This window comes from Gouania willdenowi, chromosome 22 (genome assembly GCF_900634775.1).
Source record: "Gouania willdenowi chromosome 22, fGouWil2.1, whole genome shotgun sequence".
Lineage (NCBI taxonomy): Eukaryota > Metazoa > Chordata > Actinopteri > Blenniiformes > Gobiesocidae > Gouania > Gouania willdenowi.
In genome coordinates, this window is record NC_041065.1 from 4,376,930 (window position 1) to 4,400,148 (window position 23,219).

Genomic DNA, 23,219 nt, shown 5'->3' on the forward strand with positions numbered 1-23,219 from the left:
ATGTATTTTAATTTGTGGAACAAACCCCTAACTGTGTCTCAAACATTGGTTTCCAAAGGCTTAATCTACAAATTCAAAACAATTAGAATGTAAAGTAGGGTTAGGCAATATGAACCAAAATTCATATCTCAATATTTTTTTTCTAAATGGCGATCTCTATAAATCTCGATAGTTTTAATTCTAATTAAGTCTGGGATACAAAATGCCACACAGGCACATTTCATAACAAATAGCTGCGCAATATGTGCCACTTTAGTCTTTTTCTCCTCTAAAGGACAGCACGTGTGAGTGAGTTCTGTGGTGTGGCTTGTTTAGGTGAAGGTCTGGGTTAACATGCACTCAATAATCCATCTAATTGTGCTTTTCCTGCTGTTCTGAGAAGTAGCATAAGCAGCGACTCTTAAAATGAGTATTTTTATACAAAATAAGCTATTAAAATATGTATATCGTTCTAGGCGACACTGTAATTTTATATAACGCCAAAATTGCCCAGCCCTAATTTAAAGTGGAATTTATTTAAAAAAATAACTTTTATGTGATTACTTCAATAGTAAGTAAATACAGTATTGTCTCCTGTTGTCAGAAGTGTGATAAAATAGCCTCTAGAGCAGGGGTCTGCAACCTGCGGCTCTGGAGCCTCATGTGGCTCTTTGACTCTTTTGCAATGGTTCCCTAAAGCTTCCAAAAATATTGAAATCAATAATTATTTTCTTACAGAGGGTATTAATGATTAATGATTTTGAAACCAAATAAAATCACGATATAACGATTTGTCAACCTGCAATAACTCACTTCACGTCCTGAAACATCTACAGACCATTAACTTTTTCCTGCACCTGTGGTTAACTTTAAGTTTTAAATCCCTGGCAAGATAACTAAATCTACTAAAAGTCTATCCTGGACGTAAATATACATTTGATTTATGTGGGGACAGATTCATTTAACTGCCAACATGCTGGCTAAATATGCATGCTTGATATGTGGCAAGAAATTAGTAATCAGCATGTGTTGACTGACATGTGTTGTCAAATGCAAGTTATTTTTTGTAGCCCTTCAAATACATTATCTAAAAAAAAAAATTTAATTTGTTTTCAAAACATTATTCGATATAATTTTAACTGTATAGAAATGTATACACTATGTTGTTTTCCTTAGAAAGGTTTTCTTTTTTTTTTTTTTATGGCTCTGGAAGGACTTTAATCCAGGTGAGATATGACAAAATGGCTCTTTTGAGAGTAAAGGTTGCAGACCCCTGACCTAGAGTATGAAAAAAACAATGTTTCCATAAAGTAATAGAAAATATAGAGTTTTATTGAGCATTAATACTGTTAGTTTGTGGTGAATTTGTCCAAAAAAATGCCTAAAAAGGAAGTAGTTCCCCCTGCAATGTGCTCCTGTACCCCTGTTTGGGAACCAGTGCAGCAAAAACACAGCTATAAATGTACACACCATGTATCGTCTCCAGTTGTCCACAGCCTGCTCCTCCGTTTCCTCAGTGGGGTCTCTGGACTCCTGAAGGTTCAGCAGCTCCTGATCCAGGTTCTGCAGCAGCCCGCTGAGACGGGCCAGGTCTTCTCTTAGCCCCTGGCACCTGGACATGTACTGGGTGTGGGAGTCCAGCCTAAAGCGCAGACCCTCCTCAGCCTCACACAGAGACTGCCTCAGCTTGTGCCAGTCCAGCCGTATCTCCTCAGCTTCCTCCACCACAAGCTCCGCCCCCGCAGGCGAGGTGTGTTCTCTGACGGCCTCGGCCAGGTCCTCGATTTTCTGCAGGGTCTTCTCCTCACTGACAATGCTCACGTCCAAAGTCTGGCACAGGAGACACCATTGTTTTACTAATACGATAAGCTTAACTGTTTTTCAGGAAATTTACTTTGACCTGCTGACACGTTTTGACTGTCAACTGCCAGTCTTCTTCAGAGGCGTCTGCTGATTGTTCATAATAATTCCAGCAACGACCTACCACTCCGATCCCAACCAACATACCAACAGCTTTCATTATTCTTCAAAGTAAATAACAATAGTGTAACTTAAAGCTTGTCAACTGTGTATGGCTTAGTAGACTGTCAGAGATTAAACTATTACACATATGTTCACTGGAAGTTTAAAATTAGGCCCCTGACCAAATTGGGGCTCTGAGCGAGTTTGGATCCTGAGGCCCCCATATGGGATCAAATTAGGGTCAAAAAGATTTTGTGTGCGAAAAAAAAAATCTGTTCGCGTAAAAAAATTGTGTCTGCGGAAGGTGAGCGCACCGAGCGGAGTGACGGAGCGCATGTTGGGCGCGCTTATCAAACCTGGGACAGGAGACGATGCAGAACGTAGTGATAGAGCGAACACGCGCAGCACATACACAATTCCACACCAAAGCCGGACAAACTTCAGAAAAATAAGCGTTTCATCACCGATTGTTGTATCCAGACCCCCCCCCCTCATCCAAAACTAGAAAACTACAAAAGTTTGTGTAGAGCTGATTTGTAAAAGACATTTTGTGTCTGCAAAAATGCTTTTGTGTGCATATGAGAACTTTTCTCTTACAAGTACAATACCAAATACAAAAACAAATTGTGACCCTGGTTTAATTGCATTTGTGGACCAGCCAATCAGCAAACAGCTTACAAAACATCATTGGAGGGCTTCCTGCTGGAAACGCCCACTTCCTCCTTCATTGCGCGATGAAAAATGGTGAAGCGGCATGATGCACGTGAACAGGTGAGATAATAAAATCTCTTAACAAGGAGCATGGAAGTGAAATTGACTTGTTTATTACAGTAGACAGTTTAAGAAGCTGCATGCCCACACCGTATTTAAAGTTCTGACACGCACACAAAAGCAAATTTTGCAGACACAAAATGTTTTTTATTAATACAAATATTTTTTTCACACAGATTTTTTTTGTAAAAACATGCATTTAACTTGAAAACACTTATTAGTATCAAATAATGTACTGTCAGTAAGTATAGATACAGTAGTTTGGCTCCATGACAAAATAATAAAGCATTCAAAGATAAATAAATAAATATTAAATATAAATCTCTTTAAGCTGAAATAACAAAAACAAATCTGAGTCACAAAAACAACTAAGCATGCAAATGTGCCTTTTATAGCAAATTATAGAGCAAATGAAGCAGGGGGATAAGAATAAAATCCTGAGTTTTCATTGGTTGTCATGTTTCCTTTTGGATTGAGCACAATAGCCTAAGTCAGTGACACCTTTCCCAAAGTATCATGATTTTTAGTTTCTGTAACTAGTTAACTACTGCTTATTCTCCCTCCACTAGTAAGTTACTACACACTTTTACCATCACTAGTTAACTAGTGCTGCTGCTAATGGTTTTACTAGTAGATATCTGACTTCTACTAGTTCACTAGTAAACATGTTGGGTCCACCTAGCATGCTTACTAGTTCACTAGTTTAAACCTTTGCTAGTGCTTTTCAGCAGCAAGTAACTTACAATAGAATCATTTCATGTGATTTATGCATACTAAATTAGGTGCATGCATGCGCAAACTCGATGCAAAACAACCGGAGAACTGCATAGTATTAGCATCGGCAATGCCATTGTGTTGCGTTGCTGATTGCATAAATAGGAGTATCAACAGTTCAGGACTTCAATTTTACAACATACCGGCTGGTAGGCACCCTTTGCAGAAGAATAGACGAGACTTATGGTTGCGTGCTATCAAACAGAGGCTGACAGCTGACGCATCTGACACACACACACACACGCACGCACGCATTCACGCACGCGAAAAAAGTGCCCATTGGGAGTTGGGAAAACTCCATGTTCCGTGATTTCTAGACAGCCTGCATAAATGACACCATGGCCCAGTCCCCTTCCTTTGCTTCAGACCTCCTTCATTGACAGACTTACACGCCCACCATGTCAGGAACCTGGACTGGAGAATACACGCAGGGGAGTGGCGCGTAACTGCTAGGGATGCGCATCGTTAACCGGTTTCGTTTGGGAACCGGTTCTTAGTCAAACGATTCTTTGGAACCACTAACAAAAACCCTTTAGGATTCTGCTATCGGTTGTTCCCGGGCTCCGCCGCCACTGTAAACAAACCATTCACAAATTTGCGTTGATGTCACACACACACACGCACGCGCACGCACACACACACACACGCACACACACACTCCGCTGTAGAGGTGAGCTGAGCTGCTTCCTGCGATGCCGTAGAAAAGCCCCCAAAGTTAAAGATAAATAAGTACAGTTGTTTATGGAGGTCTCCTTAATCTATGTCTGATGTGTGTGGAATATGTTATTCACCGCTGTTACTCACGTGAGATCAGATCAGAATGATATTCCAAATGGGAGATACGCAGAAAGCTGTTGGCGAGCTGACTAGTGGGCTTTGGCGGTGAAATGATAACTAGAAATTATGTGTGTGTAAATGAAAGCGTGATTACCCACAGTTTGTCATATTGTTGGTGTTTACTCATGTTGATGTAGTTTGGATAGTTAATGTGAATGAAAGCCTGAGCGCTCACGGTATGTGTGTGTCAATGATAGCACACCTGGCTCAGTACGTCAGTTCTACATACGTCATATCTAGTTAAAAGCATGTTTCTTTATCAACTTATAATGTAGTGTTAGGATGGTTCATGTTTGAGCAGTAATTTGCAGTGGTTAGTGTGTGGTGTTGTTACACAGGCTACTTTTCAGTTAAGCTAATTCAGTGATAGGATGTAGTAGCATACCTGTATATTTCACAATAAAAGCAACCTGCTGGTTTCAGCAGTTAAGGGATTTATATATTGGCAACGTAGTGTGATAATGATAAAAATAAAGTTCATTTATTATCCTAAGCCAATAGCCACCTGACTTGTGGACTCATTTTACTCATTTGAGAATTGTTTATTTGTTTATTGAGGACTCATTTAGGTATTGTTTATTCTCAGCGGTGAATAATTAAGATTTATAATAATAAACTTGATCTTTATTTTAATAAATCAGGCTGTATTATTTTCTGTACTCATTGTTTTTCAGCCTATTTGGGAATACATAAGAGAATCGCTAAAAAAAACAGATCAATAAGCAGGAATCAATAAAGCATCGAAATTGCTAAATCAATATACATCTCTAGTAACTGCAGGCGCGTAAAAAAGCACTTAAGTCCAGACTGGAGAATAACGCCCTTAAAAAAAACTGATTTTTTTATCTTGTGTCGCCCCTTTGAGATCACTGCCCTGGGCGGCTGCCCATTTCGCCCATATCATAAACTACCACTGACTCCAGGTTCATCTCCTCTATTAAACTTCATCAGCTCTTTTTGGCCACGCCTTCAAGCCATGTGATTGGTTTAAGGACTTGAATGTATAGCATAGGAAAAGTGTTACCTGCAGAGCTTGGAGCTTGTCCTCCATGGGTTCCTCTTGCTCCATCAGAACAGTCAGATCTTTGGTTTTGGACAATAACCACGACTGGAACTTGTGGATGCTGCCTTGGTACATCTGATGCTCCTCTGAAATCTTCTGCAGCTTTGAAAGACGGTCCTGGACACATCAAGAGGTCAAATCTGTTATTAATGTGCAAATCAAAACACCAAGGAGCTCATATGTTCAGTCTGTTATGCTAGGTTCTTTTGGATCTCTCTCTCTGTACACTCTTGAAGCTGTTCTCATCGAATGCATGAAGTGGGTTCAGACCTGTGCACCTCCAGGTCTATCACTTCAAAGAGGTAAGGATGAGTTCCACCGACAAGGTCCCCTACCATTTTTATTGTTCTGTGGGAGCAGGCGACCTTAGTTACTTCTAGCAGCATCATCATGACTGGGTGCTCTTTTGGCTCACGCTGTTGTCGAGACCTTGTTTGAGAAAGCTTCTTTGACCTCTGCTTTCAGCTCTGGAAGGAGCTATTTTCTCCTTCTTACTCTGTGGTTTCGGACAGAGCAAGTAGTTATGATCTGAGACCCCTTCTTTCCGACAGTCCTCCCTTGAGCATAGATATTTTGGGGTGCAGCTTCAGTCTTTACCATGAAGGAGAAAGCACTGGAAACATGCTCCTGCTCTTTTTAGCTGAGCCTTCTTGCTTGTTGGATTGAGCTTCTTGAAGACGTTACAGGCAAACAGCCTCTCTGCATGCTCATTGTCTCCACACACAATGCTTGGGCTTGGTTGAGCCTCTTTGAGTGTTTCCTAAGGTGGCTTTGGTGAAAGCTCTTTTCTTTCGGTTTAATGTATGACCTCTCAGGATTATCAGCTAAGCTGGACTGTAGCTGGTCCAACTCCTCAACGATGTCTTCCTGTTTTTTCAGGTACTGCAGCAGACAGTCAAAGTGGTTTTGCGATGAACAACCACTTCCAAGGTCATTCTTGTGTGTCAGCCACTCCTTTTTCATAGAGTCTGGATGTTTACCTTTACCAACCCTCTCCACAGCCTGAATCAGTTCAATAGTACTTCAAGGGTGGTTTCCCTTAACCGGGGAATGTCCTTGCACTTCCTTTAAAATCAGCAGCACTATTTTTGTGATTATCTATGACACTTGGCCTCGTGCCTATATTTCATTACAACAGCACAACAGCATTTTAGTAACAATTGATCGACAATTTTAATGCAGAACTCCTCTCTTCAGCTGTGATGTTTTTGACTGTGTTTCTATAAAACCTGTGTGCGAGGTGGTGGGAGTCTGATGGTGGGACAGCAGTGCTGTTTGCCTCTGAGTAACATACTGTCTGTGGGGCTGTGCATGAGCTTCACATCGTGATTGTGCGTGTGTCTGTGGTTGTAGTGACACATCTCAGCTGTAAACTCACTGCGCAGCACTGACCTGCTCACTGACTGGGCGTGTCTAACTACTACAGAAGTAACGCCCATGATCAATCCTTTATTTTTGAATGTTCCCCCTAGTGGCAGGTCAGCAGAGAGCAGGGGTTTAGTTACTTTAAGAAAGTGATCAAAGTTTGTTTTTAGGGATGTAACGATTCACTCAACTCCCGATACGATTCGATTCACAATAATGGGTTCACGATATGATTCTCTCACGATTTATTTTACAAAATGGGACTTTAGACATATGACTGAAAAATATTCCTTTATTTTTGGGAAAATACTGTACTATCTTCCTTTTATTTTTCATTGTCAAAAGAATCCCTTGATAAACTATTCAAAACAATGCAATTTAACTAAAAATAAATCTTGAATGAAATAAATAAAGGAATAATACAAATGAAGAGGAAGCCTATTCATTTAAATTCCGGTTCTATAGTAAACAATACAAAACTGCATAATAGTTTTTCTTTTTAAAAGTGCAACTGAAAATGTATTTTGTGCCTTAAGAATTGGACTTAAAAAAAAAACCCACTCATTGCACTGATTTACGTCAGATATTTGTTTGGACCAGCAGAGGGCGCTGGTAACCCAGTGGTCGGTTGGCATGCAGATATTCTGTTCAGTGAAGAAGAGATGCTATGCTAGCAGACAGAGCTCATAGAAGAACGTGACTTTTACAGTTATTCACGTAATATTACAGATATTCTTTCAGTGCCAAAGAGGTAAGGAATCATTTATGAACATGTTTAAGAGTAGAAGGCGGCCAGAAAGAAAGTAGTAGCAGATTCCGAGCTCAGCCTACACTTCTGGATAGCGCCCTATGCTGTTTAAAAAAGTACTGTGATTAAATGTTCACAGCGTCGATGTGAACCGTGATACCTATGAATCGATTTTTAACTGCCTTACGATTAATCGTTACATCCCTATTTGTTTTTAAACTTATGCTGTCACATGAGTCTGTAGTCTGATATCAGATAAATAGAAAGGCTGGACTGTGGTAGAAGAGGAGTAGAAGAATCATTGTTAATGACTACCTCACCTCAGCTCCATCTCTGATTTTATTGTAGGCCTCCTGCAGTCTCTGCTTAGCGTGGGAATTCAGACTGGGGTCCTGAGTTCTGCTGTGCAGATCAGTTGCTTCATTTAACAGCCTCTCCAGCAGGGGCGCCATCCCATGGATGTCGTTCACCACCACCCTCTGCTGGTCCACCTGCCACAGCTTCTCCTTCACTCCCAGCTGCAGCTCCAGTGTGAGCTCCTGGCTGCGCTGCTGCTTCATCAGCCACTGCTCCAGCTCCTCACGGGCTTTAAGGTACTCGTTCCAATGGAGCCACGCCCACTCGATGCGGCTAGAATTACACAAAGGGAGGGGCAATGAGTCCCACATTAATCTGTGAATAGAACTACAAAGATCTAATGATCATAACCAGGGTTGGGCTCAATTCTAATTGTCATTGTGTAATTGATAAATAATTACAATGATGGTGTAATTGCTGTAACTGTAATTGAAAACATCTGTTGCTGTTGTAATCATAAATTAATTGTAATCGCGTTCAAATAATTGACTTTGCAGTTGCAATTGGCATGGAAATTCTAGAAAAAACTGAAATTGAATTAAAACAAAACTGGGGAACCATGTTACAGTTCTATGGATTACACATACGGAGTTGAGAATTATTGAAATGTGTTTCTTGTCAAGTTTTCCCACGACATGTCAGTTCTCTCATTTCAACTTTTTTTTTCTCTTCCTTTTTTTATGAATTGAAGTTGAGGGCTATAGTGACAGAAAACAGGCTCAGACTCTCACACCAAAAATATTAATATCAATATTTGCATTGATTAAGAAGCTCAACAAGGTATTCAAGAGATGAAAAACAAATTAGTTGATAGATAATATATTTTACAGCTGATTTAAGATACGGGTGAAACTGACCCGTTATCATTAGAGATGCTAACAAAAAGCTAACACAAGAGGAAGGTTACGTTTTATGGGGTGATTTAATAAAAGCTCAGTAATTGGGATGAATTGAATTTGAACTTTTGAACAATTGTAATTGTAATTGACTTTGAGTGGAAAAATAATAATTGTAATTGGAAAAAATGCCGTTCATCATAATCATAATTGAGTTGTAATTGAAAATGGATAATTGAAGACTTAATTGTAATTAAAAAATGTAATTGCCCCAACCCATGTTCACCTTTGTACCCGAAGTTTTAAACTAGGGATCACCGATATGGACCAAAACTCATATTTTAGATACATATTCTAGATATTCTAGGTACATCTTGAATCTCGATATCTTGCCCAGGATCTGTAAAAAAACCCAAAATGTAATTATAGTCAATGATTAACAAGATTCTGAGCTCAAAATGTGACATCTTTGTGTACGTACACACATTTGTGTACATGTACTAGTCTACATTGAAGCAATAAGCCCTTTAATCAATAAATAATTGACTCTATGATGTAATAAAATTATTACACTATTAGAGGAAAAATGTTTTGCCTACCCCATAATGAAATAAAATGGCCGAATGTTTTCACATTTTGGGCTCAGGACCTCGGTTTTATTATCATTTAAAAAAAATAACAATTCAGTTCTTGTTACATTTGGTGTCGTTGTGACACATCAGGCTCTAACCAGCATGTTTTAACCAATAGTTGTGCACCTCGACTCACTTTAAATCAACTTTATATCCATTTCAAAACTTTCTTTTATTTCCAAAAGTTACCTGCACATTTTTCCAAACAGCACTAGCATAACTGAAGTGTTTCAGTCTGCACAGACTGAACCTGCTCTTTAGTGTTACAAAAAAAGAAAACAATTATTAAAATAATAAAAATAATAAACTACAAAAAAAACATTTATTTATACCAACACTTTGATTGAATACTGTTACATTTCATAAAATTGAATTAATTTTCACTTTTTAAACTGCAACCAAAAACGTACTTTGACATTTTGGCTTTAACTCAGGTTTTTGTCTGTGTTCTCTTATTTATTATTTTATTTATGTATTTATTCTGTGTCATTTTTATTGTTTTAAATGTGCTTTATAACTAAAATTGGACTTAACTTCCAAAAATAAATCAAATTTCCAAGCTCTCTTTAAGATTAGTGCTAAAGCATATAGTGTTCACATGCTTTAAAGAAAACTATATTAACTATAGAAATAATACATATATATATATATATATATATATAATATGAATAATGAAATTAAAGATGGACTTTTTGGCTACATGCTACAGGCATGATTGGTGCACATAGAAATGCCATCATAGAACATGCAGGTCATGCAAAAGATGATGTAACAAGAAATGACTTTCAAGGTGAGCAGATATTCTCAAATCTATAAGGGGTGGGTAACGTTCTGAAATGATTATCGACATATATTATGTTAAACAGATCTATGTATGAACAGCTTCACATGCACTCCCTGTATTTTTCATCCTGTGCAGGATGTGAGGAAGGAAGCAGCACCTATGGCAGTGGACGATGTAGGTGCACGTCTCCTCCCACAGGTTCTTCAGCTCTTTGATCTTAGCTTGTGTGATGTTCTTCAGGTTCTCGTCTTCACTTTGCAGAATACTTTCTGCCGCCATCAGCGCCATGTCCAGCTTTAGAAGACCTTCATGCTGCGACTGATGAATTCTCTAGATGATGTTCGACAGGACAAAGACAAAAGGATGTGAATGCTTGTATGAACAGAGAGGACATAATGTGTCTCCTACCTCGGTCTCCCTGAGCCGTGCTTCCAAGGCTTTCAGGGGCCCATCGGTGCTGTCGTTGGCCTTCAGCCCCTCATGGACAGCACGCATCCAGGACATGGCCACTTCCATCTGCTGTGTGAACTCCAGCTGCTGCTGCTGTGTCATGGCTGCTCTGCATTTGACAGAAAATAACAAAGGTGAAACACTTTGGCAGGTTCATGAGGTAGTGTACACTGTAGAGGTCGACCGATATGTCGTCTGGACTTTTTTCAAGATCGGCCATCGGTTGATTTTTTTTTAGCACTTTAGAGTAGCCATTAAAAGGAAAAAGAAGGAATATAAAAAACATCCATTCGGATGTATGAATATATAACAAAAAAGGTAATAATAATTATAATAGCAAGTGCATGGGAGAGGTAGAACGCAATAGGTTTACAAATAAAAAGCCAATATAATAGGACAAGGATATAATATAATTATTAATGTTAAGAGTTCTATTGGTGTATTTAGTTAGGCGGAGGGGAGTCGAACCCACACATAGAGACAGGCTGAGGGGAGTCAAACCCACACACTGAGACAGGCGGAGGGGAGTCGAACCCACACATAGAGACAGGCGGAGGGGAGTCGAACCCACACACTGAGACAGGCGGAGGGGAGTCGAACCCACACATAGAGACAGGCTGAGAGGAGTCGAACCCACACATACAGACAGGCTGAGGGGAGTCAAACCCACACACTGAGACATGCTGAGGGGAGTCGAACCCACACACTGAGACATGCTGAGGGGAGTCGAACCCACACACTGAGACATGCTGAGGGGAGTCGAACCCACACACTGAGACATGCTGAGGGGAGTCGAACCCACACATAGAGACAGGCTGAGAGGAGTTGAACCCACACATAGAGACAGGCTGAGAGGAGTCGAACCCACACATAGAGACATGCTGAGGGGAGTCGAACCCACACACTGAGACAGGCTGAGAGGAGTCGAACCCACACACTGAGACAGGCTGAGGGGAGTTGTACCCACACACTGAGACAGGCTGAGGGGAGTTGAGTTGGTCAAACTAGTTCCCTCGTTAGGCTTCTCAGAAGTTAATGAGATTAGATTAGATTAGATAAACTTCATTGATCCTTGGGAAAGCAACATCTAATATTCCAGTAGATTTACAGAAAGAAAAGAAAAGAGAAACAGCTCACATGGTTGAAATAATATATGAACAGAGAATATAGAGGATATAAAAGAAGAAACAGAATGTACAGAAATAAATAATAAATAAACAGTCTATCTGTAACCCCTCCTCCCACCGACCCAATGTATAATCAACTTTGTACATATTTATGTGTGAAATAATCAATCTTTGGTAGAAAAACACTAAAACATTACTGAAATGAAATCACAACTAAAGGAAATGTCAGAAAAAGAAAAGTCTTAGTAACATTTGACAATGTTGTTAGTTCTCATTCCATGTGTTTGAACACTCAGACACAGGTTTGAACTTGTTTGTTTGCAGGTGTTCAGGTTTCCAGGAAATGAATGAATAATTCATACTGGAATTATCTGTCATCTGATTTTTGACTTTTTATTCATCCTTTTCTCCTTTCTTTTCTTTTGACCTTTGACCTTTATGCACCATCCTTGAGTCTGATCCCACTGGGGATAAACCAGTTCCACCATCATGTGGTTAAATGAGTATTACAGCATATTTATCTCTGAGGTGAAGTCAAAGCAGCTCTGTGAACTCTGTTCATTCTCTAAAACAGAGGTGCCATGGTTACGGCCCGATAGTACATCACATCCGGCCCATGGTCGATATGGGAGAGCATTTTAGTTATTTATTTTTTATCTAATGTTTTATGTTTTTGGGTCCACCAGCACACAGAATGTGAAATAAAACCACGCAGTCGTTTGCTTATGGTCTGTGTAAGTCTGATGATAACAGAGAAAATTTCCCCATTTCAAATTTTCTACATTTGTGACGTCACACGTGAAATTGGGAATCAGTGTTTCCAGATCAGAAGGACGATTCCCAGCCATATCACATCTTAGAACCCAAACACAAACCATGAATCTGGCAACAATGTGACTCAGCGGTTCTGACTATCACCTTGAATGGACTATTCCTGTAATCTCTACATGAGATGATGACAATAACGCAATAATGTAGCAGCTCCGGTAAGTGTTGAAGCAGCTGACTCAGCTGCTGTTGCTGCACGGAGCATACGCTTCATAAAACAGTGTTTTTCTGACTCACAATCACAATATCCGCCTAAATATCCATGTGTTTTACTGTAATGTGAAGTTTTTTGGCTGAAAACCAAAACAAGAATATGTGAATAGCAAAAGAAAGTCGCTAGTGATCAATTGTTGTGTGGAGTCAGATGTGGAGTACGCGTCTATAGACACGCCCACTTACAGAATTGGTCAGAAAGTCACTTTTCAGAGGCTAAAACTCCAGAAAACAGGCGGCTTTGGGAAAATAAAGCTCAAATACTGTTGTTGGGGTTCTTAGAACAAATGGAGATGGGTGAAAATAGCATAATATGGGAGCTTTAATCTTCAGCTACTGCTGAGCTCAGCTGGTGAAAGTTAAAAAGTGTCTGACTTCAAGTAAAAGGCAGCTGAAGAAGTTTAACATAATCCTGTGTGATATGGGTGGGAGGGAATAAAAGGGGTGGGGTTGACTGATGTAGGCTGTACAGTAGGCTAGTGCCATAAGCATGGGTGTGTGGAAATGTGGGTGGAGCTTACTGGTGATGACTGGCAAAGTTAATGTGTCATCTGTTATTGAGCCAATGTAATATTTTAAGATAGAGCATATTTAGCTATTTTTCAAGAACCTTTTTGTTTTACTAATTCCTACTGGATATTCAGTCACTTGGTCTATTGTTGGATGACTTTATTCTGGAACTTACTTTCCCTGACTCATTTAGGCCTACTGGGCCTGGCCTTCTTTTAATTGGCCTAATTATGCACTGGCATGTTTTCATGTGCAAGCCTTCAATAAATATGATCAAAGTAACTTACAGTTTACACGTGTTATTTATAGGACGTGTTTTGTCTGTTTTGTTGCACTTCTAATTTATAAATGTAAGCTCCTTGTATGGATGGAACAATGTTACATTTTTAGGGTTAGGGTACTTGAAAAAATTCAGGCCCCCTGACCAATTTCAACCTGGCACCCCTGCTCTAAAACATCAAAGACTTTCAATCAGAGGAGGGCGACTTTGATCACCAAACTGTGATTGTCACATGATGAACGTTCATGCTAGCATGAGAATAAGGACCAAACAGAGCATTACACAGGAAACAACAAAGAGTTTGTGTCTTTTTGGAGTCATTTTGTTTATTTTTGTGTAAGAATGTACGATATATTGTCCTTCACGTTATATCGTCAAAAACATTCTGACCGGTAACAATATGTCATCCCACGATAGAAATGATAAATGTCCATGACGGAAATTAGTGAGGACCACGGGCCATTTGTCCCTCAATTTAGCCAAGAATGCCCCTAAAAACCTTGTTCCACGGGCCAAAAATGCCACAAGTTTGTTGTCAACAACTTCTTATTCTCTGGAGCAGAGCGCTGTTCACGGCAACTACGCAGCGGAGCCTCCACAGTGTGCACCACCGCCGCTCCCGCCCCCAGCCCTCACACACACAGAGACGGCGATTCTCGTCTCAGCTACCTGAAGCTGGTGTGCTGCGATACAACAGAGCGCTATTTGGTTAAAGGTGCAGTCCGTGACTCTCAGATCCCTCTCTCCCCCTCCCAGAAATTATTGGGATATTTTTTTTAGTTCATATTGCAGATCGCTATTTTTGTGAGATTTAAGGGGTAATTTTTCGTATTGTTGCTGCTTTTTGTGTGTTAATAACAAAAGAATGAGGGATGTGTGTTTGCCACGTATGTGCCATAGCCTCTCATTTCAAACAGCTTGTGATTTTTAGGTGAATTGTCCCATTTTCACCTGAAAAACGTTCAGCCCTAGCATAATGTCTAGCAGTTTAGTAACAGAGAAACATTAGAAGCAGCAGCATGGGGAATTTTCCACAGTGACTCATTTTTCCCACCACAGCATTCCGTCTCCTCAGGCTGGTTGAGTCTCAGATGAACGAGAGCACAACAACACATAAAACACACAGTTTCTGACTTCTGTAGTATTTTTAACTCGTGCTCCAATGGTTGTGTTTGGATTGGAACTCCAACATAAAGTGTCATATGTGTGTGAACAGCTAGCTCCACCCACTGAGCTCTATTAAGATAACGGTGAGGTGAGGCCCCGCCCCACCCTGTTGGTACTCCTACACATTCTCAGATGCAGATTTTAACATGTAGGTGAGGGACGCAGCATTCCTGTGTTCAATCTATGAAAAATCATTTCTCAGGTAATCAGCCATTTCATTTATGAGTACACACAGTTAGAATAGGACACATGGGACAATGGAAGACCCCAAAACAAACACACAAAAGGATTCCAAATAGTGATGCATCGACATTTCAGCCACCCATCCTCAGACCCCCTTGTTCCTGTTTTTTCAGGGTCACGGAGCCAAAAATGGCCCAAAAGTGCATTTTCAGTTTCCAGCTGAAGCACTTTACTCACTGAAACAAGGCGACCAAAACAGGATGTTGTAATGATGCAAGTAAACACTGTTGTAAGCGTGCGTGCTTGTCTGGAAGCGGGCCAACTTGTCCATGGACTCAGAGCGACTGTATTTCACTACATCTGAGCACTAAAGCGTTTTCTGAGCAGAGTTCACGGAGCACTAATTGTGTTTTATGTTTCTGTGTCACTTAGACCATGTGTCAAACTTATGGCCCTGGGGCCAAATCCGGCCCTTTGAAGCATCCGATTCGGCCCACAGGAGAAAGTAGAAATGACAGAGAAAATGTGAATCATCGTGTAAATGAAACTCAACAAAAAATAGCGTATATCACATGATTGCAGTTAAATAGTTGAAAAAACCTCAAAAATCTTACAAAGCCTTACATATGGGGGTACGTGTACCTCTAGGGGTAATTGAGAGAGTGAGAGAGTGTTGGTCTCACCCCAGGCATGAGATTGATTGAAAATGATTTTTTAAAAAACTATAGAAATAAATCTATTCAGGAGCCACTAAATCAGTGTTTTTCAACTTTGGGGTCACCTGAAATTTCTGAAAAACTAAAATAAATTTTAGAAATTTTTTAACTATTATTATTAGTTTTTTTTTAACTAAAACAATGTTAAACAAATGCATTTCTATACTTTCACTTTGTGAAATACAAACCTAGTTAAACTAAAATGCCATTAAAATAAGAAATACCTGAGCTCAAACATCATCAAAAACTAATTGGAGAAAAAAAATATATCTTTGGGGTCGCCAATTATTCTTAAAATTAAAATGGGGTCATGATCCAAAAAAAGGTTGGGAACCACTGCAATAAATACTGTTTATTTCCATTTATTTACAAAACGAGATTCTTTAAAATGTGTGTCATCACTCGTTCATTCCATTATCATTCTCTATATTTACAGTATTTTTTTCTAAGCAAAATGTGAAAGTCGGACAAAGGGGTACCTGAGCCAAAAAAGTTCGAGAACCAATGATCTATTGTGTATATATCCAATATGTGTGTATATATATATATATAGGATCCATCCTTTATATGTATTATTATTATTATTATTATTATTATTATTATTATTATTATTATTATTATTATGTTTCTGGTTTGCACCATCCACCATGTCACATTCCTTTTATTGTTTTAAACTCTAGCTGGACAAATAAAACTATTGTGATCTATAACACATATGATCAGAGTCTATAATGATCAATGACGTCATTAAAAACCAGCTTCAGATCAGTGTTGTTACAGTAATTTTTTATATCTCCATTGTTTCCACTGACTTTTAGAGAATCCCTCCCATTCTGAACGTTTGTTCAGTAAAATTATAGGCAAATGAAACCGAGAGAGTACCAAGATGGCGGCCGGTGACTTCACCTGTGTTCACCAGCCAATGGAATAGCAAGAGCTTTGACTGACAGCGTTCTCATCCAATCATATCGTTCACTGTATTTCTTATTTACTGTCTCACATTTGATGACATTACACAAAATCTCACCTAATTCTTTGATTTCAAGATGAATGCTTTCTGCTAATAATGCTATAAAACAGTGTTTTAGCAGCAAAGTGGATTTAACAACGATTATCTTTAACTTTGATCCGTTTCTCTTTAAGAAGCTCAGACGGAAGTCGTGTCATGCTAACTCTATGAAGTCAAACATGTTTGTTTGCATAAATAAGTCCAAGATGTTGAAGGATTCCAACATATAAGTGAGCTTTGCATGTGATGAGAGGGTTTATTACTCACTGGTTTACAGTAAAACTCTCCACAGTCCACAGAGCGGGTGTTCCTGGAGGACGGTGACCCGGGACAGGCTGCCTAGGCTCGGCTCTCCGTGGAAACAAACGTCCGTTGGTGTTTGGAGGAAAATCAGTGCGAGCTTGTTCTGAAGCTAATGTGTGACATTAATGAGGGAAACTTCAGACAAACAGGAAGCACACGCAGCTCTGCGCGCTGCCTTCAAGGACCGCACGGAAAAAAACAACCCGAGAAATGCTATTGGTGGAGACACAACACAATCTGGTTTCTACACTTTCACTTTCTCTTTTTTCTTTTTCTTTCTTTTTTCCCCCCTTTTTTACTTTGACTTTCTCAAACGTGTCATTCTGTGTTTGAAGCGCTGCAACAAATAAGATCAAAAACTGATTTTAGAAAATCCATATAGCTATATATATATCAGAAAATTGTAGTATGGAAACCACTAAAAAATAATAATAATAATCACCACGGCTAGACAGAATTCCGAGATAGAAAGTCATAATTTTGAATTAGTAAAGTCATAATTTCGAGATACACAGTGAGCATTTGCTTTAGTCTACCGACATTGACTGTTATATTTTCTTACATTTTGAATAATAATTAATTCAAAACACATATTTTTGCTGTTTATTCAGTTCTTAGAATTCAACACATGGTGCATAGTGTAGAACATAGTGGAAGTACATAAATAAGTATTAATTGCAAAATGATTCAGTCACGTTTCTTCTCCACTGTACATAAGAATTCTAATTTCTCATAATTATGACTTTCTTTCTCAAAATTTTGACTTTCTATCTGAGAATTATGACTTTCTATTTCATAATTATGACTTTCTATTTCATAATTATGACTTTTTTCTCATAATTATGGTTTTCTATCTCATTATTGTGAATTTACTAACTCATAATTATGACTTTCCGTAGTGATTTGTGATATATTTTTTTTTAGTGGTGGAAACGAAATGGGGTCGCGATCCAAAAAAAGGTTAGGAACGCGACCTTTGTATCCGATAGAACATTTCATACACAAGGCCATTCAGTGTACTTTACATCAGTTATTCTCAAATGGGGGTACGTGTATCCCTAGGGCTGCGCCATGGAAGAGAGAGAGCGAGAGAGAGAGATTTGTTTTTAAAAAATACACTTTATTAAACAGTTTCACAAATCAGTGAATTTTCTGCAACACGATTCAAAACTTTTCTATAATATCAACTCACATTTAAAATAAATGACTAAAAATGAGTTTCTTGTCAACCACAGAACAGCTATTTTCTTCATAGCACCTTAATCTTGTAAACTCTTCACAATTCTTCATTGCTTTATAGAAGCTAAAGTCCACCTACACTCTGGCTCTCACCATGGACACAAACAGCTCCTTCACCTCTTTCCTCTTCTTAAGTTTTCCTATTAAATCGCAAGCTTAGTCTGTCCACGTATGAAGTTTAAGAGTTTCCATTTTACTGCATTTTCTTTCCTGTAACCTGCTTCAAATATAAAAACAGTTTGTGACCACACTTCTTTAAAAACAAATACATTTTTTTTTTTTTTTTTTAAAAACTTCAAACAGTTCTGTCAGTCTGTCACACTCCAAAAAACAGTGTACAATATTTTCAATGGATCCACATTAAAAGCATTCATTTGAAAACTTGTGGATTAATGACACCATAGAATTTACAGCTACGGCTCCGCGTTGACTGTCCCAAAAGAAATCCGGCATTATAGAATGTAGTTGTTTAAGGAGACCAGCAGGGGGCTCTAGATATGCCACTTTGTGCCAAAGACAACAGGAGACCAGATTGATTATAATCAGGACCCTATTTATTGTGGTAACAACCATCTCCATTTTTCTTTCCCCTTTTTCTACCACCCCCTCCAAGTTTTTCTGTACGGTGGCCTCATCCCCGAGAAACACTCCAAGATATTTAAAACTGTTCCTATTCCAAACTAATCCTGCTGGTAGTTTAGGCATGTAAGTGGATCTAAACCCAAGTGCCTGGCCCTCACTCTTTTCCTTAGTTAACCTTTGAAGATGACATTTTGCTGAATTCCTTTACAATTTTCTTTAAAAGTTTATTTCTGTAGTGGGTGCGATACAAAAAAAAAGGATATGGCTAAGTCAGACTCGTGTTTGGGTGAAATTATTGTGCAGGTCCGCCCAAAAAGTGCAAAAAGATGACTTTGCCAACACCAGATCCAAGTGCAATTCTTTGTACAATATTTACAATATTTACAGCCTGCTTCGTCTTTTCCCAGGAGTTGGTACCTGCCATGTACTCAGTTCACACACTGCTCCTGTAGTGCTGAAGGCCTCTTATATAGCCTGAGGCCCCTCCCCCAACACAATGAAAAGAAAGAAAACCAACAGTCTCTCTACGCACAGAAACCAAATCACACGATAACTAATTTTAAAAAATTACAAAAAGAACTAACAACAATAATATATTTACTAAAGACTCAAAATTCCCCAAAAGAGAAAATAAACTAATTCTGTACTGAAACCGTAAAGTCACATGACGTCCCGTGACATCACTCATATATGCCCTGCATATGACGCAATATAATGCGGAAGACGCAGTGTATGGATGAGTGGTGTATACTGGAGAAATGTTTGCAACTCGGAGAAACTATGGATGGAAAAAGGCTTGAGCAGCAGCCAAGTGTGCACCCATGGCGGCTGCGGTGGCTGACGAAAAGAAACCTGAAGACAGTGGTAAACGGATGGAGCGGGAAGGGAAAGCTGGTCTGAGTGAGTGTGCATGTACGTGTGTGTTAGCGTCGTGGAATAGCCCCGTCGCACTAGCTGACGGGGCTATTCTGTCACAATTTCACTTTGGGTTTTTATCATTAAATTAATGTCATCAGCATAGGTTTAAACAACAAAAGCTCTCTGACAGTGTGGTAGTACCAGCCTCTGAATTGAGGAGCACGACTTACAAAGCAAGGGTTCATTGTAGATGGCTGAACATGCCTGAAAGAGCACACCCCTACCTTATACCTCTTTCAATTCTTAAAGGGGACATATCATGCTAAATCCACTTTTTTAGGCCTTAAATGCATTTTGATGTATATTTAGAGTGTTTAGAAGCACAGAAAAGTTCAAATTAATCTCTTCAGGTGCTCCGTAGATATCTTTATATTCTGTTTTGGTCACATTTTTCAATCTGTTTCGATTTTTCGATTCTCTATTATGTTTTTTGAACAATTACGTCAGCGGAACTGCCAAATTAAGACATCGACTCCAGGTCCAACACTTCGAGCAATCCGCCATTTTTATTTCTCGCTTTTATTTTGTAGTCCAAGCTCAAGGATGCTGAAGTTACGAGAGGATAAGTCAAAATGTTTGGTTGTTGGATGTAGTAACCCACACGCTTCATTACACCGTCTCCCAGCATCAGAACCTTTTCAAAGTGTCTGGTTGAGTTTTATTTTTACGGAAATGTACCCACATCTGTGGGTAAGGTCATTTTTGTGTGTGTGAAGCACTTCAAGGATGACTGCTTCATCAACCTCCACCAGTATAAAGAAGGATTTACAGAAAGACTTTGTCTGATTGAGGGTTCAATTCCTTCTATCTTTGGAGACGACAAACAGAGCACTTCTGTAAGCTGTAAATAACGCTAAAAAGTGTGATAAGACGTCCCTGTCATTGTTTTGTTAGCATTAGCAGTTGCACCGTCTTCATATGTTAGTGCTGTGTGCTCGTTTTAGATCCTTGATGATATGGCCTACGTGGTTTAATTTAAGTCTAAAGTTTTATCTGGAAAAACTGCGGATTCTCTGTGGTGCCGTGCATGGAAGCTAAGCTCTGACCACTCAAGGTTAAAAATTATTTTTTGTTTTTTAAATAAATCCAGCCGAATTGTTCATTATACTTTAATTTACTTACTCACTCATGTAGTTTGCAGCTTTACGTTTTGTTTTGCGCCGTTTTGTTACTTTTCTGATTGGTACTACAATGTCTATGGAGTTTTGTTATCAGCGTCTCAAACATTTCACGGGAACACACACACGGTATTTATTTATTTATAATCAAAATATACTAAATCAGTAAAATAAAAACAAAAAACTAAACAATATTTATACAAAAAGTACACAAAATGACTCCAGAATCACTCTATAATGGCAACCAAAAACAGTTATACAAAAAATACACAAAAAGACAATTGGACAACACACGGCTGATGCACGTGCACGGAGTAGATGGATGTAGACACACACACGGCTGATGCGCGTGCACGGAGTAGATGGATGTAGACACACACACGGCTGATGCGCGTGCACGGAGTGGATGGATGTAGACACACACGGCTGATGTGCATGCACGGAGTAGATGGATGTAGACACACACACGGCTGATGCGCGTGCACAGAGTAGATGGATGTAGACACACACACACGGCTGATGCGCATGCACGGAGTAGATGGATGTAGACACACACACGGCTGATGCGCGTGCACAGAGTAGATGGATGTAGACACACACACATACACGGCTGATGCGTGTGCACGGAGTAGATGGATGTAGACACACACACACGGCTGATGCGCGTGCACGCAGTAGATGGATGTAGACACACACACACGGCTGATGCGTGTGCACGGAGTAGATGGATGTAGACACACACACACACACACGGCTGATGCGTGTGCATGGAGGAGATGGATGTAGACACACACACACGGCTGATGCGTGTGCACGGAGTAAATGGATGTAGACACACACGGCTGGTGGGCGTGCATGGAGGAGATGGATGTACACACACACACACACACACACACACACACACACACACACACACACACACACACACACACACACACACACACACACACAGTATTTATAATAAAAATATACTAAATGAGTAAAATAAAACAAAAAACTAAACAATATTTATACAAAAAGTAAACAAAAAAGCAGCATTTCACCACTGCATACCATAGTATCCCTGGCCGGGATGAGAATCAGCACCTCCAAATCCAAGTCCATGGTTCTTGACCGGAAAAATGTGGAGTGCCTTCTCTGGTTTGGGGATGAGATCCTGCACCAAGTGGAGGAGTTCAAGTACCTCTGGGTCTTGTTCACGAGTGAGGAAAGGAAGGAGCGAGAGATCGACAGGCAGACTGGTGTGGCGTCTGCACCAATCCGTCGCGATTTACCCGTCGATCTACGTTCCGACGTTCACCTATAGTCATAAGCTTTGGGTCATGACTGAAAGAACAAGATTACAGGTACAAGCGGCTGAAATGAGTTTTCTCCGCAGGTTTCCTCTGATAGTCCAGTCTGTTTATGATGGTGTGAAAGCTCACTCACAGTTTGGTGCGGACTAAACAAGCAAAGTCTGGTCCTCTGTAAAATGTGGGTCTTGGTTTACCACAAGCAAAGCCTGGCGCGGTTTATATAGGAAGTGGGATCAAATATAGGACATGACCCTGAAACGCAATTGTGACGGAGCAACTCCATCAGTGACTGAGCAGCGGCATACAGCAATCACACAATCATTGCAACAACAGACACACGCACACCTAGCGCACAAACATACACTTCACAAACATTTCCACACTCTCTTCCGTATTACGCCCACATCATTAATTTATTTCACTTCTCTCTCTTCCCCAAATTGTTAAGATAGTCAGCCATGGGTGCACACTTGACTGCAATGTGTTTCATCTCCGCATACATTCTCACATCTTCACACAAGATAAAATCCTTACCGGTGGTATGACGCCTAGGAGCGCTTACAGGCAAGATAGCACCGTCATTTCTGTGCTTATGTAGTGCATACGCGTGAGTTGTGGGATCATGTGATTATGGGTTATTTTGAATTATCATTCGTCAAGTTCCTGAGGGGATTTGTTTTAGGATTTCCTTTGGAAAATGTATTTTTCTGACCAAAGTGTTGTTTTCTTCCAAGAAGCAGATCCATAGGCGACCAGCCGATTTGCCCACGTGATGTTTTTTTTAGAAAGTTTGGTGTGCGTCGCGAAGAGCTTGAGTGAAAGCAGACCAGACCAAATAAAAATGCAGCAATGTTGCAGATTTACCGCCTCAACCGTACAGAGTCCAGGGGGCGAGATATGTGAAAACACCCTGTTTGCTTTGTGCTACTACGTAAATATTCCACCTTGAACTGAACTGTATTTGTTCACTGAAGCAGACTGGAACAATATGATGATATATGTAAAAAGAGACACACCAGCTTTATTGTCAAACTTTTCTTCATTTCAGCTGTACAGACAACAATCAAGAATAAACACACAATCAACAGCTTTTTGGTAGTTGATTTTTAACATTACTCTTTACCATGTTTCATTGAGTCGACATAACGTTTACTTGATCAAACAAAACCACAG

The 23,219-nt window shown here is 39.7% G+C and overlaps 1 protein-coding gene across 1 annotated transcript in view; it reads right to left on the reverse strand.

Annotated features, from left to right (window-relative positions):
* syne3 (spectrin repeat containing, nuclear envelope family member 3) overlaps positions 1–17,117 on the reverse strand; it is a 33,275-nt gene extending 16,158 nt beyond the window's left edge. Inside the window, exons 1-6 of the mRNA XM_028438393.1 lie at positions 16,859–17,117; positions 10,517–10,667; positions 10,266–10,438; positions 7,820–8,129; positions 5,348–5,503; positions 1,450–1,809 (exon numbers count right to left, since the gene is read on the reverse strand). Coding sequence (XP_028294194.1) covers positions 1,450–1,809; positions 5,348–5,503; positions 7,820–8,129; positions 10,266–10,438; positions 10,517–10,660 — 1,143 coding nt within the window. The 5' untranslated portion in view covers positions 10,661–10,667; positions 16,859–17,117. The remainder of the gene's footprint in view (positions 1–1,449; positions 1,810–5,347; positions 5,504–7,819; positions 8,130–10,265; positions 10,439–10,516; positions 10,668–16,858) is intronic.
* Between the last annotated feature and the right edge of the window lie 6,102 nt (positions 17,118–23,219).